We start from the raw sequence: 26,833 nt of genomic DNA on the forward strand, positions 1-26,833 counted from the left end.
CCGCAGCAACAGCAGAAGCTGCTGGAACATGTCAGACATTTGCTGTACCGTGTACCTGCTTGTACTTACCCGTGCCCACCTGCGCTCTGCTGTACGAAGTCTGGGGCTCCTCCACCGCTCGGTAACACGTTCCCCAGCCAGACTCTCCATTTCCAGTGCTGAGCGCAGCTGCTTGGTTCGCCTTTCCGCGGGTACGAGAGAACTCGCCAAACCGGAAGCCGACTCGCTCTTTTCCGTAGCCGATGGCGCCGACTCCCGGCAGCTGCTGACCGTGCGGCTCGGGGCGCAGAGACCGAAGCGCCGCACGGCATCACCGGCTGCGGTGGCGTCGCGGCGCCTCCGGGTGCCGCTGTTGGCCGACGCGGAGCGGCGCTGGAGCCGCAGCCGCAGCCGCGTCCTGCCCCGCAGGCTGCTCGCTCGTCCGGCGCCGGCCAGAGCGGCAGCGGCGCGGGCAGCAGAGGCGAGCGGCGGCGCGGCGCGGGGAGCAGCGGCGTCCGAGGCGGCGGCCGCTGCGCTCGTTGCGGAGAGCGGCTGGAAGGGAGGGAGGGCAGCGGCGGGAGCGAGGAGCGCGGCGAGCGCTGCCGACAATGGCGGGCGGGCAGAGGCAGAGCCGGCGGCGAGCAGGCGGGCGAGCGCTGCTGGCCACGTTGGTGCTGGGCTTGTGCTGCCGGGCGGCGCCGGAGCGGATCCGCTACGCCATCGCCGAGGAGTTGGGCCGAGGCTCGCTGGTGGGGCCGCTGGCGCGGGACCTGGGGCTGAGCCCGGCGGAGCTGCCGGCACGCAAGCTGCGAGTGGCGTCTGCCGCTAAAAGGCAGCTGAAATACTTCTCGGTGAGCGAGGAGAGCGGGAACCTGTACGTGAGCGAGAGGCTGGACCGGGAGGAGATGTGCGGCGAGTCGGCATCCTGCTCCGTCAGCTTCGAGGCGCTGCTGCAGAACCCGCTCAACGTTTTCCACGTCGAGGTGGCCATCCAGGACGTCAACGACAACGCGCCGCGCTTCCTGCGAGACAGCTTCCAGCTGGAGATCAACGAGTTGACTTCTCCCGGCGCTCGGTTTCCGGTGGGAATGGCCGAAGACGCGGACGTGGGCAGCAATTCGCTGCAGGGATACGAGCTGGAGGCCAACGCTTACTTCGCGGTGGAGGTGAAGGAGAGCCAGGACGGCAGCAAGTTCGCGGAGCTGGTGCTGCGCCGCGCGCTGGACCGGGAGAGCGAGCAGAGTCTGCGGCTGGTGCTGACGGCGCTGGACGGCGGCGAGCCGCCGCGGAGCGGCACCGCCCTGCTCTGCATCAACGTCACCGACGCCAACGACAACCCGCCCGTGTTCGCGCAGGACCGGTACCGAGCGATCCTGCGCGAGGACGCGGCGCCGGGCTCGACGGTGCTGAACGTGTCCGCCTCGGACGCCGACGCCGGCACCAACGCCCGCATCACCTACGGCTTCGGGAAAATGCCCGCCAAGGTGCTTCAGAAGTTCGCGGTGGACGCGGCGAGCGGGACGATCACGCTTCAGGAGGCGCTGGACTTCGAGGACACGCGAGCCTACACGGTGCTGGTGGAGGCGAGGGACGGGGGCGGTCTGGTGGCGCACTGCAAGGTGGAGGTGGAGGTGCTGGACGTGAATGACAACGCGCCCGAAATCACGATGTTGTCGGTGTCGAGCCCGGTGCCCGAGGACGCGCCGGCCGGCACCGTGGTGGCCCTCCTGCACGTGAACGACCCCGACTCCGGGGAGAACGGGCAGGTGTCGTGCGAGCTGCTGAGCGAGGCGCCGCTGTCGATCGTGTCGTCGCCGGGCGGCTCGTACAAGGTGGTGACGGCGAGCGCGCTGGACCGGGAGCAGGCGGCCGAGCACCGGGTGACGGTGGTGGCCAGGGACCGGGGCAGCCCGGCGCTGTCGAGCCGCACGGCGCTGGTGCTGGAGGTGTCGGACGTGAACGACAACGCGCCGGTGTTCGAGGAGGCCGCCTACAGCGCCTACGTGGCGGAGAACAACGCGGCGGGCGCGCCGGTGGTGCGCGTGCGCGCGCGGGACGCGGACGCGGGCGCCAACGGGCGCGTGAGCTACTGGCTGGCGGGCGGCAGCGCGGGCGCGGCGCCGTACGTGTCGGTGGAGGCGCGGAGCGGCGCGGTGTACGCGCAGCGCTCGTTCGACTACGAGCAGTGCCGCGAGTTCGCGGTGGCGGTGCGGGCGCAGGACGGCGGGTCGCCGGCGCGGAGCTCGACGGCGACGGTGCGCGTCTTCGTGCTGGACCGCAACGACAACGCGCCGCGGGTGCTGTGGCCGGCGGCGGGGGCGGCGGGGTCGGAGTCGATGTCGGCGGCGTTCGAGGTGGTGCCGCGGTCGGCCGAGGCCGGGTACCTGGTGGCCAAGGTGGTGGCGGTGGACGCGGACGCGGGGCGCAACGCGTGGCTGTCGTACGAGCTGGTGCAGGCGGCGGAGCCGGCGCTGTTCCGCGTGGGGCTGCACAGCGGCGAGGTGCGCACGGCGCGGGCCGTGTCGGAGAGGGACGCGGCGAAGCAGCGGCTGGTGGCCGTGGTGAAGGACCACGGGCAGCCGGCGCTGTCAGCCACGGCCACGCTGCACGTGGTGCTGGCCGAGAGCTTGCAGGAGGCGCTACCAGAGCTGAGTGACAGAGACGCTGTGTCCGAGCTGACGTCTGATCTAAACCTCATTCTTTTAGTGGCGCTCGCTGTCGTGTCCCTGTTATTCGTTTTGATAGTCTCTTTGCTATTGTTCTTTAAATGCCGACGGTCGAGAAGCCCTCCTGTTTTTATAACTTCTAATAAGGAACTATATTCCACCTTGCGCTCAAAAACACCGTACAACTGCTGCGGCAGCACGCTGCCGTTGCCGTATTCCTACGAGGTGTGGTTAGCCTCCGAGTCGGGCCAGAAAGACTTCACATTTCTGAGACCAGAGGCGGCAGCGCTGTCTGACCGTCTCCTGGCCGGGGAACCCCGCTCCGGCACTCAGTCCGGGAAGGACCCTCCCAGCCCAGAGAGCTCGGCACAGGTGAGATTCTGTCTTGGGTTCCCTTTCCACGGACTCGTGTGAATCTTCTTCCCCAGTTGTGCCGTCAGAGATCGATTGACAACCGGCAGAACTAAACGTCGCCTCCAGGCGCACTGCTCGATAAGTCGGCGGTGGTGACGGGGGCGTGTGTGTGGGCGTGGAATTGTGTGTGGACTTTTCCTTTTTATCTGCCCAGTCTCATCCGTGAATTGTCGGTTGTGCCCCGGGGAGCGATGCTGTGTTCTCAGTACTGCTGTCTGTCTGTCCCACTCCGGGGACGAGTTTCACCAAACCGGGCTGGTGGGATGAACACAGTTGGGAGCAGGGGCAAAAGTATCGTGGGATCCGAATCTGAGACAACACACTTGTCTTCGTCTAGTGATTGCTTCGTTTACTGTCTCTGGTAGATTTAAGTGCTTGCCTGTGATAACGATGTGTGATCTATCCCAGCCCTTTCACTCAGTGAGGGCAGTAACTCTGTAGTCTTATGTTTTCCCTTCCAGCTCGGTTCTTTTCACAGTCTGAACCCCTCAAAAGGAAGATGATGTATACACCAGCGACTTACATTTCCCCTCTGTCTGCGGAGCCTGGACTGGTGCCTCACTGTAGCTCCAAGCCTGGAGCCGAGCAGAGAGTGCATTGGGCCTGCGGCTGCCACAGGATCCTCTTGAGCCCCTGCAGAGCCGGGAATAGCGCTGGAGTGAGCAGCTCCGGCTGGGGTGTGGCCTGAACTCGTCCCCGAAGTAATTCTGGGTGAAGGGGCAAGGCGCCTTTCCCCTTAGCAGCTGCACATTTCTACTCATCTCCCTGCAAATGGTGCTTTCAGGAGCTCCTAGGTGTGGCATTCAGTATTCGGGCTTCCCATCAAAGCGAAGGAGACGTAATGTCTCCAGATCAGTGGAAACACCGGGGATGGAAATGTTCAGTCTTCCATGCCTTCCCGAGATTTTCCTCACTGTATTCCATTCTCCGCTGCTTGCCCGTCCTACTAACTCTAGGATTAAGCCGACAAGGTACTCTAAATACGGGTTGTGTGTGCACTCATGAAAAGAAACTCCTTAAGAATTGAGATATGCTCATTTGAGAAATTACTCAGTAAACAGACTTTAGGAAAGACACAAAATGGGCAGTGGCTGTAAAAAAGATTCACAGCTTATTTCAGAGAAAAGAACTGGATGAAGGCTGCTTCAAGATTTGTCTTGAAGAGAGCTGTGGATTTTTTTCCTTTTAGATTATATTTAAGAGAGAAAGATAATTGGGATTTGGTTGCATAAGGGCTTATGAAAAAAGAAATTTGCTGTCGGCACTGTGAACCTGCAGACACGGTCTGTTGCAGAAGTGCTCCAAAATGGATAGAGGCATAACCACTCGTACTTGGGTGCAGGATGCAGCTGCAGTGGCTAAAGCATATCGTTTTCCTTCTCAGTCTTTACAGTGTTCCAGAATTAAATTCCATTAAAATACGAATACGATGGATCTTATCCATGTGAAGCCTATACTTTTATCACATTCTATGGTCTGGTGATTAGAATGGTAAGTAGTGCAGATATGGTTTATCTTTCGGCAACGATTATTTGGTAGGAAAAGAAATAGCTGAGCATATAGAGAGGAAACACTGTGCCGACCCGTTTGACATCGTTGACTCTTCACATATTGTCCTTCTGGGTGGATCCTGCGTGCTCAGGGCAGTTAGCAGGACTGTGCCAGAGCCGAGGTCCCTGTCGCTCTGGCGGGTGTCATGTGTCCCCCACGATGGTGTGGGTGATTTGCAGCCCTTCCACAACGCGCTCAGCCACGACAAGCAGCGGGGTAACAGATAACCAGCCGCAATATTTCCGACCCAGTTCTGCAGGGCATGGAGACCCTTGTAATTTTTCTCGACAAGTGAATGAACGTGTGGGCGCTTATTTCCAGTCCGGTTTCTTTCCCAGACATCGTTGTCCCTTCTTTATCACTCTCGGCTGTAGGAAGGCATCTGGATGCTGTGTTTCTCGGCTACAGCCGGGTTTTGACAGAGCTCCTGGTGCTGCCCTCTCAAGCTTCCTTCGCCCCTTCCCACTGCGCCGTGAGAGCTGAGCAGTTGCGCTGGTGACGGACAACGAACGCCTAAACTGCAGTAGTTTTATCCGTACAGACGCTCGAAATGTCGGAAAACCCAACGTATCACGACTTGTTGTAGACAGCAGCAACCCCAAACGCAGGCAGGCAGCCCGGGAATTGGCTGTTCCTCGCTCAGGCGCTGCCGGTACCGTGGTCCGCGCCGTGCCGTGACCTGCCGGGCTGTTGCTGCCCGGGAATGAGAACCGCTCCCGCCCCCGGTGAACCAGCACGTCGCAGACCGTGATTTCCCTGCGTAAGGCTGGTGGAAACAGGTACCGGGGAGCAAGCTGGGAGGTGGCGAGAGCAAGAGGACATATTAAACCGAGATTTCTACGATTTGTCGGGGAAGATGCCTGCCGGGACAGCCGTGGCAGTGGGGAGCAGGAAGGGCGATGCTCCTGGGAACCCTGCGGCAGGAGCTGCCCCGCGGGGTGACTGTGTGCTGCGGAGGGAGGAGCTGCTCGTAACTCGGCAGCAGGCAATCCGTGTCATTTTGCCGGCGACGCTGCTTGGGTGGCACACAGAGGCGCGACGTCGCGACGCCGTGGGACGTCAGAAAGGAGCTGACCCAGCGCTTGGGTGGGAGTACCGGCGTTCCGAAAGTCCCGAGGGACACTCGGAGACAGCGCGTCGTGTCGGGGCTGGCTCTCCCCGGCGTCCTGCATCCCCCAGCCCACCCTCCCCACCCCTCCTCCCGCCCGCCCCACTTCCCCTGCTTGCTCCCGCTGCCTCTTTCCAACGAGGGGACACTCTCACCGTTCCCATATCGCCCCTTTCAGCGTCATCGTCTCTGCCAACCCTCGCACCTTCCTGCCCGCACGCGCAGTCCCCGCGTCCGATCCACGCTGCCTCTGCCAGCGCTCTCCCAGCCCGGCTGTCCTTGTTAGCCGAGTTTCTCGCAGGGCTGTGCTCTCCCCTCAGGGTCAGCCGGCTTTAGCCCCGCTGCCTCCGGGCCGGGGCCGCCGCGCTCGCTCCCTGCGGCGCTGGGCGGGCGGCTGCCCCGCGGCGGGACTCCCGCAGCCCTGCGCTCCGTGCAGTTATTGGCCGGGACTCTGTGTGCCGCTGTCGGCCAATGATGGAGCGGGGGGGACCTGGCGGGGCCGGGATGAGGAGCAGACGGTCTCAGAGAGAGCCGGGGAGTGAGTCAGGCGGAGCCGGCAAAGCAATGCCCGTCTCCCCGCCGGACGCCGCTTCCCGGGGCGCGCTGGGCAGCGGCATGACGGGGCGAGCTGCGGATTGTTAGTCGGGGCGGGGGCACGAAGCGGGGAGCGCGGGCGTCCTGTGCGATGAACGGCGTTGCTGTAAGGAGCCGCGGGGTGACGACGGGGCAGGTACTGAGCCTCTTGCTTTTGTTCGGCGTTTCCGACTGGGTTTCCGCCGCGATTCGCTATGCGATTCCCGAGGAGGCGCGGAGAGGCTCCACGGTGGGGAACGTGGTAGCCGACCTGGCGCTGGACCTCGGGAGGCTGCCGGGGCGCCGGCTGCGGGTGGTGTCCGGCGGCAACAAGAAGTACTTCGGGGTGGATCTGACGAGCGGCGCGCTGCTGGTGAGCGAGCGGATAGACCGGGAGGAGCTCTGCGGCGCGCTCTCTCCCTGCTCCCTCAGCTTTGAGATCGTGGTGGAAAACCCGCTGGAGCTGTACAGCGGCGCCGTGGAGATCCAGGACATCAATGACAACGACCCGGTTTTTCCCAGCAGCCAGGCGAGGCTGGAAATCAGCGAGTCGGTGGCGGCCGGAGCGCGCTTCCCGCTAGAGAGCGCGCAAGACCCCGATGTGGGGATTAACTCTTTGCAGACTTACCAGCTCAGCGCCAACCCGCACTTTGCGCTCGACGTGCAGACGAGGGTGGATGGCAGCAAGTACGCGGAGCTGGTGCTAGAGAAGGAGGTGGACAGGGAGGAGCAACGGGAGCTGCATTTAGTCTTGACTGCACTGGATGGAGGCAGCCCGCCACGCTCGGCCCACGTGCAGATCCACATTGACGTTGTGGATGCCAATGATAACACCCCAGTCTTCAACCAGTCCACCTACAAGGCAAGTGTGAGGGAGAACACGCCCAATGGTACTCTGGTTGCCAGGATCAGTGCATATGATTTGGATGATGGACCCAACGGAGACATCATCTATTCCTTCAGCAGCCACACACCTGTCAAGGTACGAGAACTTTTTGCTCTGGACTCAGCCACGGGTGAGTTGAGGGTCAAGGGACAGCTAGACTACGAGGAAACAAAGCTGTATGAGATTTACTTACAGGCTAAAGACAAGGGTGCCGTTCCTGGCGTGGCTCATTGCAAAGTGCTGGTTGAAGTTGTGGATGTGAATGACAACACTCCAGAGGTGACAGTGACTTCTGTGTACAGCCCCGTGCCTGAAGATGCAGCCCCAGGCACAGTAGTAGCTCTGCTGAGTGTAACAGACTCGGACTCCCATGACAACGGTCTGGTGAACTGCTTCATTTCTCCTGGGATCCCGTTCATGCTCAGCTCCTCCCTCAAAAATTACTACACATTGAAAACAAAAGCAGCTCTGGACCGAGAAAAGGCATCAGAGTATAATATCACTATCACAGCCAGGGACTCAGGCTCACCACCCTTGTCTGCAGTAAAACAGATCCTGGTGCAGGTGTCAGATGTCAACGACAATGCGCCCAAGTCTTCCCAGGACTCCTATGATGTGTATGTGCTGGAGAACAACGTGCCTGGCATGCCCATCCTTAATGTGAGCGCCACAGACCCGGACCTTGGACGCAACGCCCATCTCTCCTATACTCTCTTGCAGGGTGATCCCACTGTAGGCCACATCTTCTCCATCAACCGGGAGAATGGCACCCTCTACCTACTCACCTCCCTGGACCACGAGGACCAGGTGGAGTTCAGCATGATGGTGCAGGTCCAGGATGGCGGCTCTCCGCCTCTGGCTACTAATGTCTCAGTCAGTGTGTTTGTCACCGACCTCAATGACAATGCCCCAACCGTGCTGTACCCTCACCCCAACACCACTGCCACCTATACCGATGTGGTGGCACCAGGCACTCCTGCCGGGCACATAGTCACCAAGGTGGTGGCAGTGGATGCAGATGCTGGGTACAACGCCTGGATCTCCTATACCTTGTTGCAGGCCACTGACCCCAGCCTCTTCTCAGTTGGACCACACAGCGGGGACATCTTCACAGCCCGCCAGCTCAAGGAGGATGATGCTTCCCAGCACACACTAGTCATCCTGCTGAAAGACCATGGGGAGCCTGTGCTGTCTGCCAGTGCCACTGTCTCCATCTCTGTGGCCGAGATGGTCAAGGAGGTGCTCACTGACCTCACTGATGTGGCACCTGCCAATGATCCCAGGAGGCATGTGACTTTCTATCTCATCCTGGCTGTGATTTTGGTATCAGCGGCTTTCTTCATCACCATGTTGTCAGTGGGCATCTTCAAGTGCTACAAGTGGAGGCAGTCAAAGGAGTTGTTCAACAGCTCCAGGAGCACCCTGTACAGGACACCAGGGCCCTTCCACCACATTGATGCTGTGAGGGGTGGCTTCATGCCACCCAGCTTATACCACCAGGTCTATCTCACCACAGACTCTCGCCAGAGTGATCTCATGTGTAAAAAGCCCTTCACTTCCAGCCCTCTGGGGAGCCGCCAGAGCACCATGAGGAATGGTGAACCAGGGCTGTACCACCAGATTGTGGGCACTGCAAGCCGGCTCCCCACACCTGCCGAGGTAATGTAGCTGCTTCCTTGGCATGTCCCAGTGCTGGGCAGAGCCATGGTTCCTTTGTGCCATACGCGTATGATAGCAGATTGGGGTTGGGGGGAATATCCAGTTGCGCCATGCCTCTAAAGAGTGATTAGCTATAGCTGAACAGGTCTTCTTCAGAGTCAAATGAACCATCCTGAGTGTCGATGACATTTGCACCATGGTGAGCAGGATCAAGTGAGTTGGTTTGCTCAAGTTAGTGAACATCCGTCTTTCCAATGCAGTTTCGGGTATGCCTTGCTTCAGTAACCAGTGGAGACTGAGGTCAGCTTGAAGCCACTTGAAAATCCTCAGCAGAAAGTTTGCTACCAATGCTGTTTCCTTCCCTTTGCTGATGGGAACCCTTGCGGGGTCAGGTACTGGGAGGGGAACGTAGCCTCTCTGAGTCGTGCTCCGGTGTGGACTGAGGAGGTGGTGGTGCAAATGGGGCTGGGAGCCACCAGCTCCCAATAGGAGACTGGGGTGTCGCTTCCCACAGCGTAACATGCGAAGGTGAAGGATGGTGCTGGTTCCTCCCTTTGACAGATTGTGGCCACAGAGCATTCCCTCCTGTCCGTGTATCCCTTCATGTTTGGCTCCTGATGGTTCCAATTTTATTTCCATGGAAGTTTTGTGGTGATGTTCACTTCAGGGTGTGTGGGAGGGTGGGACTGCAGACCACCCCAGCTGTTTGCAGGGTTCGCTGAGCTGCACTGTGGCTCTGAGCAGGATGGTGAGTCCTCCAGCCAGGTGCTCTTTCAACAACCATATTACAAGTCCTGCACGATCTGTAATATGCTATCTTCGGGCGATGTCTGATATCCTAACTGAACAAACTGCAGCCAGGAAAGCATTTGCGCATGGCAGGCAGCTTCTGTGCTTCTTCCCCAGTGGGAATTATGCAGCTTAATTTGAGAGCTTTCAATTACAGGAATGCTTTGATCCTCAGAGGGGTGTCCGGGTAGTGGATCCAGAGGAAGAAGGAGGATCTGATGCGTTTCCAAGGTGGTTGGTGCTGGTAATATGTCCCTTCCAGGGAGGCCATGAGTAGGAGCGACTGTAGGAGTGACTGGTTCCTTGGAGCAGAAGGAAGTGAGGTGCAGCGGAAGCTGTGCATGGGTGTGGGGCTGTGAGTGCCGCCTGCTCGCTGTGGTCGAATCACAGGCAGAGGCAGAAACCTCCCAGAATTTTTTTATGCTTTTTTTTTTTTTTCCTCTTGCGTCGCTGCTCAGACTCAGCACTTCTGATCTGTGACAGGTGGGAACGGCTGCAGCAGCTGCAGCAGCAAGTGTTCCCCTGCATTGTGTGGGTCGTGCTACAGCTGGGGACAAGGGGGTGTCCCCCCCCCCCAAAGGGTCCTGGCAAGATGGCTCCATGGGTGGGGACAGTATGTGGTTTGAGAGTGGGGATGGAAGAAAATGATCATGAGCAGGTGGTAAGCCTAGCCCTAGCCATGACTCTCTGCTACTCCCTGGTACTACACTGGTAAGGCACTGGCAGTGAGAAAGCAGCTGGGCTGGCACTGGTCCCTGGATTTTCAGTCTCTGTGGTCAAAGAAGATCCAGCCCAATGCCACAGACCGTGTCAAGCCTGCAGAGGCTTTACACCTCTCTGCTCTGCAGGGCAACAGCCAGACCCCAGAAGCAATGCAGTGGGAATGCTGCTGGCCCCATCTGTGGCAGGTGGCATGACCTGCTGTGAGGGATCCTACCCTGCAATATCTCCAGTGATCCCTCAGCTCCCTGGGTTGTCGGGGTTGGAGCCTTTCCACAGGGTGAGCTCTGGCCCTCAAACAGGGACATCTTCTCCATCCTAGGTACCCCATACCCTTCCTGCCTTGTCACTGTCCCCATCCGGGGCTTTGGCAGACCCAAGCAACAGCAGGATCCCCCACGTGAAGCCCATCCCTTGCTCCAGCTCCTTGGTGACCAAACCACCTCGGGACACTGAGCTGATTCTCCCAGGCCATGTGGGCTTCACAGGGGGCTTCTGCTGAGGCACCGCAGCAGCGGCAAACCCATTCCCAGGGGCACAGCACCTGTTGTTGTCAGTGGCAATGTCTGTCACCCAGCTGTGCTGTTCGGGGCCCTGCTTGGGATGGGAACAGGGTACATCCCAGAGTCAAGGTTACTGTGACAGCTTCCTGCTGGTGGCACCGTCAGAAGCCCCCGGGGAATGAGTACGTCCAAGCAGGTATCAGTCTCTGGATGCTAGGGAATCAACTTGTCCCGCGTTTTGCTGTGTTGGCCCTTTAAGAATGCATTCTCCCCTCCACCGGAGAATGGAGGAGGTGGGATCCGGGTGGTGTTCTGCACCAATCGCGAGGTTCCTTGCTCCGTCTCTCCCTGACTGGCATCAGGGTGGTTCCACCCCGTGGCTCTTGCAATGGGCAGCGAGGGGCTGTAGAGGGGAGGGAGACCCCTCAACAGCAGCACCTCCACCGTCTCTGTCCTTGTCCTTCTGGTGTCCCTCTCACTGTCCACCGTGCCGGCCATAGGTGCCCCCAGACTCTCTTACCTATTACCCCAGGTCCCCCTGGTGTCCGGGTGGTGGGGGTGGGCAGGGTCCCAGGCAGGAGCTGGCTCCCCTGCCTGCTGCACCACTGCAGACCCCAACACCCAGGGTCTGCGTGCACCCAAGGGAGGTCAGGGTGGCTTTGAGTGTGCTGAGGACAAGATTCCAGGGCATGACTGCACAAGGCTTCTGCAGGGGTGTGAACTGAGCTAACACCCTGCAGCTTGCCACCATCCTCTGGGAGAGGCAGAGGGGGAAATTACTGCTCCACTTCCCCTGGGGAGGCTGAGACCCCCGTTTTTGCTCTCCAGGAGACTGCTTGGCTGCAAAGCTGTGTCTGCTGCAGAATTTCAGTTTGTGTTTCTCCCAGGTGGGAGGCTCGGGCCTCCTCCCCAGTCTGACATTCTGACCTGATGTTGTGATCCAGTGGTGGTCTAGTGGGCTTGTTGGCCGTCTCTGTGCATTTGCAGTGACTCAGGTACTGTGAAGGTTGACCCCTTCCTTGCCCCAAGGTAAGGAAGGGGGATCCAGCCAGGTGTATGCGGGGAGCAACTGCGTTCCGGCTTTGAATGGCTCACCCATCTCTCCCTTCCCACCTTCTGTCTCCGACATCCATGGGGGCCTGGCAGGGGTGGGCATCCCTGTCTCGGTGCGAGGTGTCCTGGATGATGGTGGTACTGGTGGCAGTGATGCCTCACTTACCAAGGCAATCATGGGGTTCAGGCAGCGGCCAAAGCATTAGCTGGGAGAGATAAAAGGCGTGGGAGAAGAGCCCTGGCACCTCAGGGCTCTAACAAGCACCTTTTCATCAGGCATGAAAAGTCCTTTGGCCTGCGTTCATGACAGCTGCCCTTTGTTTGTGGGCATGATGTGAAGCTACCATTGTGGAAGGGGGAGCACACAGGGAGGGCTTGTACCTAGCTTCCAGGCTGCCAGGACGTGCAGTTTCCCTGCGAACGGGAAGCGAGCTGTCGGAGCAAGTGACTCAGGCTGGTGGAGGGGAGGCCGGGGGTGGCAGCCCCACTGATGCGGGCTCGGGCCCCTGCTTCCGCACCTCCGGGGAGCCACGGCTGGCGTAGAGGGGACGGAGCTCTCGGCCAATTGGGCGCTGATCTGAAGTGGGGGGGGAAATCTGCTTCTCCCCCCCACTTCCACCTCCGCGCTGGGGCTGTGATTCAGTTCCCCTCCCCCAGCCCACCCCCTCTGCTCAGAGGCTGACAGCCGGAGCTGCAGCCTGCCGGAGCCCCGGAGCTGTTTTCCAAGCCGTGGAAGAGAGACCCAGGGATTTTTTCGCTGTTCCCCAGTGCCTGCTGCGTCCTGGGCTGGACGCGCACAGACATGGAGAGCATCAGCCTCCAGCGACCCGCCTGGAAATGGCAAGTACTGAGTTTGTTTTCGCTCTGCGGCTGGGGCTGGGTCTCTGGGCAGATCCACTACTCGGTGGTTGAGGAGTCAGATGTGGGAACCGTGGTCGGGAATGTGGCCCGGGACCTGGGCTTGAAGGTGGAGGAGCTGCCGGGTCGCAGGCTGCGCCTGGGCTCAGAGGAGAGCCTGCGCCACTTTGCCGTGCGCCTGGACAGTGGCATGCTAGTGGTGAGCCAGCAGCTGGACCGGGAGCGTCTGTGTGGAGCAGCTGCCAGCTGCGTGCTGTCAGTGCAGGTGGTGACAGAGAACCCCCTGCAGCTCTTCCGTCTGGAAGTCGAGATCCTGGACCTGAATGACAACTCTCCAAGCTTCCCCACTGCTCACCGCACCCTGCGCATTGCCGAGTCTGCCACAGTGGCTGCGCGCTTCCCCCTGGAGAGTGCGCAGGACCCCGATGTGGGCACCAATGCTGTGGGCTCCTACCGGCTGAGCTCCAGTTCCCATTTCTCCCTGGATGTCAAGCAGCAGCAGGATGGCAAACTCTTCCCAGAGCTGGTGCTGGAGCGTGCTCTGGACCGGGAAGAGCAGCCAGAACTGGAGCTGGTGCTGACAGCCATGGATGGGGGAAGCCCAGCCCGCTCAGGCACGGCGCAGATAACGGTCTTGGTCTTGGATATCAATGACAACGCGCCCACCTTTGACCGTGCCACGTACAAGGTGCAAGTCCCAGAAAACACACCTGTGGGGGCCCTGCTCCTCCGGCTTAATGCGTCTGACCCTGATGAGGGCCCCAATGGGGAGACGCAGTACTCGTTCGGGGTTCATACCTCCGACTCAGTCCGGAGGCTCTTTGCCCTGGATCCCCACAGTGGTGAGGTCAGGGTGAGTGGGGCCCTGGACTTTGAGGAATCACCTTTCTATGAGATCTATGTGCGAGCCCATGATGGTGGGGTCCCAGAGATGGAGGGCCACTGCATGTTACAGGTGGAAGTGGAGGATGCCAACGACAACCCTCCAGAGGTGCTGCTCACCTCCCTGCTGAACCCGGTGCCAGAAGACACCCCACTGGAGACTGTCGTGGGGCTCTTCAACATACGGGACCGAGACTCAGGGGCCAATGGGGATGTGAGCTTGGAGATCTCCCCCAATGTGCCTTTCACTGTCAGGTCCCTTCAGAACCACTTCTCCCTGGTCACCCGGGAGAGTCTGGACCGTGAGTCCACCTCACAGTACGTAGTGGAGCTGATTGCCCAGGATGGTGGGTCTCCCACACTCACCACGACGCTCACACTGCTCCTTAACATATCTGATGTGAATGACAACCCCCCACGCTTCTTGCAGCCCTCCTACGATGCCTTCCTCCCGGAGAATAACCCACCTGGCTCCCTGCTGTGCACTGTCTCTGCCTCGGACCCCGATGATGGGGAGAATTCCCACCTTGTTTACTCCATAGAGACTGGCCAAGTGCAGGGTACCCCCACCTCTTCCTTTGTCCACATCAACCCTGACAACGGCAACCTCTACGCTCAGCGCACCTTCGACTTTGAGCTACTGCAGGTTCTGCCGGTCTCTGTGGCTGTGCGGGACTCAGGGTCCCCCCCACTCCGTGCCAACATTACTGTCTACATCTTCGTGCTGGACCAGAATGACCACTCCCCCACCATCCTGCACCCTGCCAGCGACAGTGACATCCCAGCACCCCAGAGGGTCCCCCTGTCTGCGCCACCTGGCTACCTGGTTACCAAAGTGACAGCAGTGGACGCAGATGCTGGGCACAATGCCTGGCTCTCATACCGACTGCTGCCGCAGTCCACTGACCCCTCCTTGTTCCATGTGTCGCTGTACACTGGGGAGGTGCGGACAGCACGTGCCATCCAGGACACCGACACGGTAGCGCAGCAGCTCATTGTCCAGGTGATGGACAACGGTGACCCACCGCTCTCCACCACTGTCACCATCACCGTGGCCCTGGAGGAGGTGGCCCTGGAGGAGAGCTACAAGGCTCGGGACTTCCTGGCTGGTGCCAAGGAGAAGCCGGACCTGACCCTCTACCTGATCATCGCGCTGGCAGCCGTTAGCACTGTGGCACTTGCCACTGTCACCCTCCTGGCCGCCCGGTGCCTCCGTCGTAGAGGCCGTGCTGCTGCCTCGCCCTGCTGCTGCTGGCTCAGCGAGTCGCCTTCCCGGGACTTCTTCAAGAACTCCAGCCCCAAGCTCCAGCTCAGCTCCGACGGCACCCTGAAGTACATGGAGGTCACCCTGCGACCCGCCGACTCCCAGTCCCAGTGCTACAGCACCTGCTTCTCCCCCGGCTCTGACCGCAGCGACTTCACCTTCCTGCGGCCCTGCCCGCCCCCCGCGACCCTACCGAGGGAAACCGGGGCGTTCCTCCCCGCCACCGCCACGCTGCGGGACCGCGGCCAGGTGAGAGCCCGGGGCGGGGGACGGCGGGGCCGGCGCGGGGCCGCCGGCGCTCGCGGAAGCGCCGCGCAGGTTCGCGCCGCGCGGCAGCCGCCGGCGGGTTGCGATTGGCGCCGGTGTTGCTGTCCTGGGAAAGGAGCGCGGCGATTGGAGGAGCGGCGCGGCTCTCGGAGCCAATGGCGAGGCGGCTGTGCGGAGCCCCGGCTTCCCCCGCCCCCGTGGAAGCGCGTCCGCCCCAAACAATGAATGGGAGCGGCGAGCGCTGAGCGCGGCCCCGCAGCGCGGAGGGCATCACTCCCCGGCCGCCCCCCTGGCAAGGATGCTGAGGGCAGGGAAGGCGGGCCGGTCCCTGGGACTGCCGCCTGTCTTCTCCTTCTGTTTGTTCTTGCACAGCTCCTCTGCCCAGATCCGGTACAGCATCCCGGAGGAGCTCACCCGGGGCGCCTTCGTGGGCAATATCGCGAAGGACCTGGGCACCGATGTGGCGAAACTGGCGGCAGCTAATCTGCAGGTACTGTCCGATTCGGATTCCCAGTACTTTTCGGTCAATGTGAACACCGGCGTTATAATGGTCAGCGAGCGGATAGACCGGGAGCAGCTCTGCGGGCAGAACCCCCGTTGCTTCCTCCACCTCAAACTTGCCATTGAGAACCCGGTGGAGTTTTACCGCATTGAGGTGGAGATCCTGGATATCAATGACAACCCCCCAGAGTTCCCCAGTGACGAGGTTTCCTTGCGCATCTACGAGCTGGCGTCCCTGGGCGCCCGCTTCCCCATCCAGCCTGCTCAGGACCCTGACGTGGGCACTAACACCTTGCAGACCTATCACCTGAGTGCAAATGAGAACTTCAATCTCAATGTGAAGGCACGCACAGATGGTGGGAAGTTCCCTGAGCTGGTGCTGGAGAAGGCCCTGGATCGAGAACTCAGAGCTTTCCACCACCTGGTCCTGACCGCCGAAGACGGGGGCTCTCCCCCAAAGTCCAGCAAGACACGCATCACTATTCAGGTCCTGGATGCCAATGACAACCACCCAGTCTTTGACAGACCATCGTACGGAGCCCGCTTGGTGGAGAACTCACCACTGGGCACTCTCGTGGTGAAGTTAAATGCCACCGATGTGGATGAAGGGCCCAACGGAGACATCCGCTACTCCCTCAGCAGCCACAACTCAGCTGCCTTACGCCAGATCTTTGCCATTGATGAGCAAACTGGAGAGATCCGTGTCCAGGGCAACCTGGACTTCGAGGAGGCAACAGTGTATGAGATCGAAGTGGAGGCGAAGGACATGGGGTCACCCACAATGGAGGAGCACTGCAGCGTGGTAGTGGAAATCACTGATGTGAACGACAATGCCCCCGAGGTCATTCTTACCTCCTTCTCCAGCTCCCTGAGCGAGGATGCACCCCCAGGCACAGTGGTGGCTGTGATACACGTCAGAGACAGGGACTCTGGTGAGCAAGGCAAGGTCCAGTGTCACGTGTCTCCAGATCTTCCCTTCCAGCTGCGTAAGGACTATGAGCACCAGTACTCGCTTCTAACCAGCACCCGTCTAGACCGGGAGCATATTGCCTACTACAATGTCACCATCTCTGCCTCGGACCTGGGCAGTCCCCCACTCTCCCGCCACACCATCTTGCCAATTGCCCTGGCAGATGTCAATGACAACGCGCCCCAGTTTGAGCAAGCGTCCTACGAAGTGCTGGTGGCAGAAAACAACCCGGTGGGCAGCGTGCTGGTTACTGTCTTTGCTACCGACCCTGACTCGGAGCAGAACTCCCGCCTCTCCTACTCCATCCTGCGAGCTGGTGGGACAGATCCAGGCCTGGATGCGACTCGCTACCTCTCCATACATCCCACAAGCGGGCAGGTCTCTGCCAAACTCCCCTTTGATTATGAGCAAACCACCTATCTCCAGTTCCATGTGGAGGTGTCTGATGGTGGCTCCCCAGCCCTGAGGAACAGGACACCGGTTCACGTTTTTATAGTGGACCAGAATGACAATGCCCCACAGGTGCATTTCCCCAGGGCTGGGGAGGACTCTGCTACCCAGTTCCGCATCTCCCCCTTCACCACCCCTCCTGCTCTCATTACCAAGGTGGTGGCAATAGATGCAGACTCGGGACGCAATGCTTGGCTCTCCTACCACCTCGTGGAAGCCACAGACCCAGGGCTTTTCAGTGTGGCCCTGCGCTCCGGGGAGATACGGATCACACGGGCTCTGCAGGAGACGGATGCCTCTGCACATGAACTGCTGGTGGTGGTCCGGGATGCTGGGGACCCCCCGCTCTCCACAGCTGTCACTCTGGTGGTGCTGGTGGAGGAGAAGGGCCCAGAGGCCTTGCAGGGCTCCGAGGCTCGGGCCACCGATGGTGGGGGCTTACCCACGATTACACTTTATCTGATCGTGTCCCTAGTGCTCATCTCCACCGTCTCACTGGTGGGACTGGCAGTGCTGGGCGTGCGGTGCCTGCGGCGGGGCTCTGTGCCTGCCAACCAGGGCTGCTGCGTGGAGAGCGTGAACACGCTCCAGCTCCCTCCCAGCCATATTTTTGGGCACTTGCACTATGAGCCTAAGCAAGGGGACACGGTGATGGGCGTCCAGGTGACAGCCACGGCACCCCCTGCCCCGCGTTACCGCTCCTGCTTTTCGCCGGTCTCGGACATCAGCGAGTTCATGTTTGTGAAACCCTCGGCGGGTCCAGCCGGTGCCAGCGCGCCGGATCCCACGCTGTGCAGCGAGGTGAGCTCGGGAGCGTGTCCCCCAGCCTGACCGCAGCCCCGGCGTCTGCGGGGCTCGGCATCGGAGCGGCTCGGGATGCCGCACCCCCAGCCGGCTTTGGGGAGGGGGTACCCGCCGGTGCCGCTCCCAGCAGCCGGGCGGGGCGGAGCGGGGTTTTCCCGCTGCCGGGAGTCCCCGGCGCCCTCCCGGCGCTGCGGGGGCGGAGTAGCGGGGGGACGGGGACGGGGGGGGGAGCTACGCCGTGCGTATTTTGGGGAAGGCGGTGGAGGAGGCAGAGTAGGAGAAGGAGGAGGGAGAGAAATAGGAGGAGGAGGAGGAGGAGGAAGGGGAGAGGGGGAGGAGGAGAAGGAGGAGGAGGAGGAGGGGGCTATGGAGAGACGTAAAACTGTCACTCGGTCCATCCCCTCCGCTCGCCGACTTTGTGTGCCTTTGCGTGCCGAGGAGCGGCTCAGCCGGCCGGTTTGTGATCGCCCTCCCCCCGCCCCCTCCATCCCTCCCTGCGGCTCCGGCGGCGGCTTCCTCCCTGCGCAACCCGCTCGGACCCCCCCCGGGCGCGCGGGTTCCGGCGCGGCGGCGGCTCCCGGGGCCGGCAGCGGGTGCGTGGAGGCGGGGGAGGCTGCACGGAGCCGCCGCCGCTCCGCTCCGCGCTGCTCCGCTCGCACACCCGGCACGGGATGCTCGGGGGACGGAGTTTGCCATGGCAGCTCCCGCTGCTGCTTGCAGCTCTGTCCTGCCTGCCGGCTCCCAGCAGCGCCCAGCTCCGCTACTCCGTGCCCGAGGACCGAGAGCCGGGTTCCTCGGTGGGCGACCTGGCCAAGGACCTCGGGGTGGAGGTGCGCAGCCTGGTCGCCCGCAACCTGCGCCTGGTGAGCGAGGGTGAGCAGCGGCACTTTCAGGTGGACCTGGTGGCAGGCGTCCTGCTCCTCGACAGCAGGCTGGACCGGGAGGCACTCTGTGGGCAGAGCCCCACGTGCTGCCTGCACCTCCAACTCGTCATGGAGAATCCCCTCCAGCTCCACCGTGTTGAGGTGGATGTCCTTGATGTGAATGACAACGCGCCCCAGTTCCCCAAGCCGGAGGTGGTCTTGGAGATCACTGAGGTAGCCAACCCTGGGACTCGGCTGCCTTTGGAGGTAGCAGAAGACCCGGATATGGGCTCCAACTCCATCTCCACCTACGAGCTCAGCCCCAGTGAGCATTTTGCCCTGAGTATCAACATGAGAGGAGATGGTGTTAAAATGCCTGAGATCGTACTTGAAAAAGCACTGGACAGAGAGAAAGTGGCTGTTCATCACCTAACACTGACAGCCCTGGACGGAGGGAATCTGGTGAAATCTGGCACTGCCAAGGTTACCATCCATGTCCTGGATGCAAATGACAACCCTCCTGTCTGCTACCCACCCATATCCAAGGTACATCTGGAGGAGAATGTGCCGGTGGGCACTCTGGTCACCAAATTGAATGTCACTGACCTGGATGAAGGTCCCAACGGGGATGTGGAATATTCTTTCAAAATTAGCAATAACGCACCTGGTAAATTCACCAAGCTGTTCTCCTTAGATCCCCGGACAGGGGAGATCAGAACCAAAGCCCCGCTGGATTATGAGGAATCCAGCGCTTATGAGATTGCGGTTCGAGCCAGGGACAAGGGATCCCCAGCCATGGAAGGACACTGTCATCTGCGAGTGGAATTAATTGATATCAACGATAACAGCCCAGAGATCATGCTGACCTCTCTCTCTAGCCCAGTGCAGGAAGATGCAACCCCGGGAACTGTGATTGCCCTCATTGGTGTGAAGGACAGCGATTCTGGTGACAACGGGCAGGTCCGCCTGCAGATAGCCAAAGAGCTCCCATTTAAACTGGTGTCATCTTTTAAAGAGCATTTCTCTCTGGTCACGAATGGTCCCCTTGATAGGGAGAAGGCCAGTGGATACAACATCACTGTGAGGGCTGTGGATTCAGGGTCCCCACAGAGGACCACGCAGAAAACCTTTTACCTCCGAATTGCTGACGTGAATGATAATGCACCAAATTTCTCCAGCCCTTTCGATACAGCTCACGTTCAGGAAAACTCCCTTCCAGGAACTTCTGTCTTTTCAGTGTCAGCATCTGATCCTGATGAGGGTAGCAACGCCAAGCTGTCTTACTCCATCCTGGACAACAGGATACAGGATATACCTGTGTCAACCTACTTCCGAATAGACCAGGACAATGGCACCATCTACACCGTCAGAGCTCTGGACTATGAGCAGGATAAGGTGTTCCAGGTGCCCGTGGAGGTGAAGGATGCTGGGTCTCCTGCCCTGAGTAGTACTGCTGTGGTCCATGTGTTTGTCATGGATGAGAACGACAATGCCCCCACCATTGTCTACCCGTCCATCCCCAAGGGCTCTGCCTTCCACCAAACCATCCCAGCCTTGGCAGAACCTGGCTATCTGGTCACCAAAATTGTAGCTGTTGATGCTGATAGTGGCCATAATGCCTGGCTGTCCTACCAGCTGCAGGACACTGCTGAGGCTTTGCCTTTTCAAGTGGAACGCCGCTCTGGAGAGATAAGGGTTGCACAGGCTCTCAGAGAGTCAGAAGATCCCCACAGGCTGGTGGTCGAAGTGAGGGACAATGGGACACCATCCCTCTCAGCCTCCGTAGTAATAGTCATTTCTCCAGAGGAAAACAGCGTGCAGGACTTTGCCAAGTCCTTGGACCTCCCCAAATCTTCTCCCAAGGATACCAGCCTAACGCTTTACCTCATCATCTCCTTGGTGTCTATTTCCCTCGTGTCCTGCGTGATGTTTGCTGTGGTGGCTGCCCGGTGTCTCAAAGCTGGCGCTGCCAGCTGGACATTTGCAGGTTGCTGCCGAGGGACTGGCCGCAAGCCCACCTCCCATTTCCATGGGCAGATGAAGCCAGATGGCTTCATCAAGTACCTGGATGTGGGAGGAGCAGGCTTGACCTCCCAGGCACAGAATTACACCTCTTGTTTCTCGCCCATGTCTGACCAGAGTGATTTCCTCTTTGTAAAACCTTTCAGCCATTCTAGCACTGCGGAGACCATGGCTGCCTATGAGCAGGTGACCAGCACCTTAGCGAGTCCCTGCGATGGGGTAAGAGATGGGTGTTTCTTACTGTCCTGTCTGCTAAGTGCAAAGGTCTGTAATATCCAGGCTAGGTGGCTGTTCTCTGTCTGCCCTTCCACCTGAGAAGGTGGCTTCAGGCAATGTGTGTCACCATCACCTCCTGGGAGGTGGCAGGTGAAACCTTTGGCTCGTCTTGATGGAGGTGGGGGAAGGGTCTGAGTGTCACTGTAAAATTAAAGACTGTGTGTTTGTAGAAGTGGGGAATTTTCCCTTGGCCCCGTTTGTACTCTTTTCTTTTTAAAGTGGTGCTTAGCACGGTTGGGAACATGTTTTTTGGGTATTTAACTTCTCGATTTTGTTTAACCCCTTTATTCTGTGTGCCATATGAACGACAATGCGGGAGGAGGTTATCCGAAAGCAAAGTTTGTTGGTGTTTCTTTTGCTCTGTTTTAGAGGTGCATGGTAGAAATTTCGCATTTCTGAACTCTCCAAGTGTTATTAATTACTGATTGTGCCCTGGCAAGGGATCATCTTCCAATTTGGTTGTTTCCAGCGAGGGGCTGAATTCACTGTTCAGCGTTGAACGTAGTGACATTTTTCGCAAAGATCCTGGTGACCTTAAGTGCCCTTGGGCTTGCAGAGACCTAGGCAGTGGCGTGCTTTGAAAACTTTATCCATTTGTCTTCAGATGTCTAAATATGGATGTAGGTGACTGTATTTAGCTGTAGCTTTTATAACTTCGGGATATAAAAAGTAAAGTAATTTTGTGTCATAAATGCTTGCCCTAAATTTGAAAGTGGCAATTACAACAGGAATTCAGAAAATAGATTGGGAAGGACTTATCTAGTGTGGAATTGTGTGTCAGTGTGTGCAGAAGCGTATATCTGAAATCTGGAGGACAAGTATTTAAACAGCTTAATTTGCATGCAGCATGGGTAGCAGCAGGGACTCTATTTTAGGGGAGTAATTTATTCTAACATATTCTTTCATGAGAATCATCAAAGCTGTGGAGAAATTAGTGAAATCACATCTACTAAATAAAAATCTAGGTCAGCTATACCCGTCTTCACTCTTCCTTAGTAATTGCATGTACAAGCAGAATAATCCTATAAAATTGATATTCCACTGTATGGACTATGAACCGCTCATTCCTAAGGTAACTGAGAGAAGTGTTGTCCTTTCCAGGTAACATGTTATCATTCTGGAGTTCATTAAGAAGGTTACGATTTTCGGAAGTATGCGTCTTCCAGACAGAAAACAGTTCTGCTATTTAGTGCGCTTCACAAAGGCGTGATTCAAACGGAATATGCAAGCCTTCTTCGTGTCCTTCCTTATTTACAGAATGTCCATTGTCTGGTGGTAGAATAACACAGGCAGAAAGCGATATGGGGGCTTACTAATGAAGTTACAAATTGTGCTGCTGTGTCTGAAGTTTATTGTGTCTCCTAAACAAATAATGCCTTTTGCTTTTGCTGCCGGAAGTTTATTATTTTCTCTGTGGACAGAAAAATATTGTAATGCTCTGAGGCCACAGCATCTAGGAAAAGTCATTGAAATACAGTGTGTGAAATCAAGATCTCAGGCAGGTCTTTTTCAGGACAGAAGAAGGACAGATTAGGAAAGTCTGTTATCATTTTACCATCTGGCATTAAAAGCATCTTCCTCAGTATCAATTAACTCTGCCACCCCCACCCCCTCACTCCTTCAAGCTCATTACTTTGGTACCATTGCTCCTGCTGAATTGATGCCCTTATCAGTTTATTTCATGCTTCATTTCTTTCACAGCCTGGTTTCCTGAGCGGCTTTGGAAGATTATTCACTGAATAGTTTTCGTCATGCTTTTTAGTATTCATGCTGGTTCAGAAATACTCAGAAAGTGTGTGGGGGGAAGCTTTCCTTTTGTTCTAATTGATTTTCTTTGCTTAGAAGGAACATGCTGATACTCCAGACTGAAATAATCCAGGATCAGTTCGCTTTCATTTTTGAAGGCAAGAATGGAGGTATTAAAACTTTTCTATTTTCTCTGCAGCAAGCTCAGCCCAACACAGACTGGCGCTTCTCTCAGACCCAGAGACCCGGAACGAGTGGGTAAGTGCCTCTTTCTCCATGTATGTATCCGGTGAAGGTTTCTTTCCTTTGTGTGCCACTTTCAGTGCTGGGAAGTCCTCAGCTGGCAGCTCTGAGGACAGGTGTTCCCTGTCATTGCTAAAACTTGTTCAGCCAAAGAGGCAGACATAGGGCTGTTTCTGTGTCAGCTCTGTTTGATGATGGTGTGACAGCTGTTGTTTGCAATCGTGTGCCTGGTGTTGGTGTCTACAGCTCAAGGAGTACAGTCAGGAACTGGGGAGAGCTCCAGGTGAACTTGTGAGATTGTTAAAGGACTGGAAAACATTCTTCCCAGAGAAAGGCTTCTTCTCTAAATCAGATTTTGAACATTTAGACTAGATGCTGAGTTCAAAACCTTGATTCCTCCCCCTGCATGGAGGCCACTGGACATCAGTGTGTGGGTCACTTTACCAGCCATGAACCCTCGAGGTCTGTGCTGCTGAAGTGCATTGCCTGCTCTGGCTTGAGAACCTAGTGTCAAACCCCTGTGTAAGCCCCTGTGACAGCCAGAAGTTGGGTGGAACCTCAGGTCCCCAAAGGACCCCTCTAGAGAAACGTGTCCCAGCCACACCTAACTCAGCAAGAGCAGGTCCCTCATAAAATGCCGCTGTATGTGCTAATCTGGCTGAATCAGGGTTGGGAGCCCTGGATCCAACTCCATTTGTTGGGGAGTTTCGGGCCTATCTTGCTTTTCTTGGGAAGTGCCATCTCCAACACTGGGTGGTTCATTCAGGTGAGGAACTCTCTGCACGCTTCCCACTGGAGCTGGACAATGGGACAGAGGGAGTCTAAGAAAGAAGAAATTAAACCTGATGAATCAGGAGACTCACAGAAAGGAGATCTACTAAGGTCTGGTCTTGCGCTCAAAACCATGGCTGAGTTTTTGCCAATTTACAAGTGATGCCAAAAAGATAAGAAGCCCTGGCAGGACGGCAGAGACCTGCCTCCCAAATGAGTACCCCTCTCTGGACTGTGCACCCTCTTGCCTCTGGCCCAGCAAAGTTTGCTTTTTGTGGTACACAGTGAAAAAGCATTGACAAGAAAATATCGAGCAGACGCCCTTCACCTCTTCCATCTTCCTTCCTGGTTCACAAACAGGGACAGGAATCCTCTTCAGAGGGTGAACTTCCTCACATACCATCAGGGTAAGAAAGACTTAGGCTGGGAGTCCACCTTCGTGTGTAGATACCCCAGCCAGAGGTTATTGTGTATCAGGAGACTGGCTCCAGGATATTTCATACATGAAAAGATTATCCCTTTTGGGGATTATACCCTTGGAGCAATCAGGAGTAAATTCGGATGCTGTGCTTCCTTGGCTGGCTGGGTCAGGCACTGCATTCCTGTGGGAAAGAGAGGAGCTCACAACCGTCATTGTGCTTTGTCACTCCTGGTGGCCACTCGGGCAGCTCCCGTGGAGGTTTAAATGATTCCACAGGGAGTGCAGGGTCCTGGATTTTGTGGCGGAGCTTGCAGTTAAACATCTGCATCAGCTGGTTGTGTCTGGATCTTTCCCTGGATTTGGCTCAATAATTTAGATTACAGAAAATTAAGAGACTGCTATAGCTAACTTGTTGCAGTAATTAAACTTTGTACTAGGCTCTTGTAGCTGACAAAGGGAAAATGGAGTGAGGGTTTGATGTAAAGTGTATAAAGCATTCCCACTAGAAACTAGCCATGGACTTTTAACAACAAGGCTATCACTGGAACAGTTTTCTCAGAGCTCTGTTGAATTCCACATCATTGACAACATTTTAATCAAGAAAAATCCAACTGTTTATGCTCTAGTTCAAATGACAATTAGCAAAGCCCTGTTAATAGAGAAATGCATCAGAGCTGCTGTAATAGTTTTGTTACAAGAAGCGAGTAAATGAACCCCATCAGAGCAAGCTCTGTTGCTCCCTGTTCTAGCATCATGCTGTAGCTCTTCAAGGCACAGAGCTGATGCAGTCCACACCTGCTCAACTCAGTGACAGGGACCTTTTTTCAGGTCGTAGGACAGTGAACCTCACTCCAGCCCCCAGGCTCTGTCTGAAGCTCTTTACAAGCTCCAGCCCCTTCCCAATGCTTAAGCAGGAGCCGCAGCATGAGGGGTGGGAAGAGAGACAGCAGGAGGAAAGGCACCCTCAGACTCATTTGGGGGGAGCAGATGTGGCACCATGTGCTGGTTCTGGTGCATGAGCTGTGATGTTACCCTGGATAGTCTGTGACTTGTGTCTCCACGGTAGTCCCTGAAACAGCCACCAGCGACTCAAATCAGTGGCTGTTGTGGCAAAGGTTCCCACAGCACAGGCTGCCCGGGCTGGCCTCTGGGTTTGGAGACGGGCTGTGTCTGAGCACAGGCTGGTACTGAAAGAACTCAATGGATTTTCATTCCTGCTGGTTTTCCCCATCTGCCTGTGTGCAGATTCCACATTTGCAATGAAAGAGTTCTTGATGATTTTTTTTTTCTGTTTCTTTTATCCTGTTTTAAATTAAATCAAGGGAGAGTTTTTTATTCTAAACCTATGTTACCATACTAAAGGATGGAAATAGAAAGTGCTAGCCTATGTTCCGTGCCCAGCCCTGACATCTCTCTGCTGATCAGGCAAATCCTGGAGATCAGTGTGTTCCTTGTTGTGCTCTTCCCGTGCTTTTCGCAGCGTTTCAGTGTCTGGTGTGGGATTTCCCCAGGCACCAGTTGGTAGTACAGATATTAAGGAGGGTGCAAGGGCGGCTGCCTGAGCCCTGCCCACTGTTACTCTCTCCAATGTTAGCTCACATACAATTGTATCTCCTGCTGACAGGCGAACCTCTCTAGCACCGTGAGCTCTGCAAACTGCAGGGCTCTGCTTGGCTATTGAGGAACACAGGCCACCTCTTAGCTGAGAAGAAAAAGAAGGGATATGCTCAATAACTGCATTTGCCTGACCCAAATTAAATAGCAATAAAGACAAGGCAGCTTAGGCTAGCAGTTTGAGTGGATCCTGGAGGGAGTCTGGCACTGACCCTAAGCCAGAAAGGAGGCTTAAACCCATGCTGTGATTTCTCCTTTGCGGTCTTCATGGGAGTTGGAGAAGGGAACAATCTTGTTTTTCTCAGCATAGCTCTGCCCACCGAAACAAATCCCACATGTTTCCAAGCACCTGGAACCAGGCAAACTCAGGGTAAGCTCAAGAAGGCAGGAACCATCTCTTGATCTCATATATTGCTGCATTCAGAGTGTTGTTAAAGGACAACAAAGAGAATTTTTTCTTTGTTCTGAAACACAGGAGAGCTCTGATGCACATGCTCAGGAAATAAGAGCTCAGACAATATCCTTTGAAAACGTGGTAGGGAGTCAGAGCTGAGTAGAGCAATTCTATTAATCTTGTTTGGGAGAAACGGGAGGATAGGTTAATTCATTTAATGTTGTTTGTATTTTGTGTTCTTAAAAAAAAAAAAAAGGGTACTGTCTCTGGGCAAATGTAAATGAATACAGAATGATACCATGCAGCAGATGCCATTCCCAGACAAATCAGATCAGTGGCTGTAGTGGAGATTACAGCGATAAATTGTCCAAAGAGGAGTAGATGTATAGTCTGGCAGTGTTGCAGGACATCCCTGTGAGTTCATCAGCACGGGGTTTCCCTGGGGGGGGGTGGGGGTGGCATATGGGGGTAGAATGCAGGGGCTGGGGCTCGTACAAGGGACCCATCTTGTTGCTTTTTCACTAGTCACCCAGGAACAGAGACTGGGCTTGTGACCTGCATGTTCATGGTACTTGCTTGACCCTTG

The 26,833-nt window shown here is 57.0% G+C and overlaps 1 protein-coding gene across 16 annotated transcripts in view; it reads left to right on the forward strand.

Moving 5' to 3' along the window:
• LOC104338342 (protocadherin gamma-C5-like) overlaps positions 1–26,833 on the forward strand; it is a 168,859-nt gene that overhangs the window by 123,049 nt on the left and 18,977 nt on the right. For 9 of the 16 annotated variants that reach the window (XM_075441921.1, XM_075441929.1, XM_075441926.1 and 6 more), the window contains exon 2: positions 23,004–23,062. In XM_075441921.1, the coding sequence (XP_075298036.1) occupies positions 23,004–23,062 (59 nt within the window). The other 7 variants (XM_075441928.1, XM_075441932.1, XM_075441937.1 and 4 more) reach the window with 7 other exon arrangements.

This window comes from Opisthocomus hoazin, chromosome 23 (assembly GCF_030867145.1).
Source record: "Opisthocomus hoazin isolate bOpiHoa1 chromosome 23, bOpiHoa1.hap1, whole genome shotgun sequence".
Lineage (NCBI taxonomy): Eukaryota > Metazoa > Chordata > Aves > Opisthocomiformes > Opisthocomidae > Opisthocomus > Opisthocomus hoazin.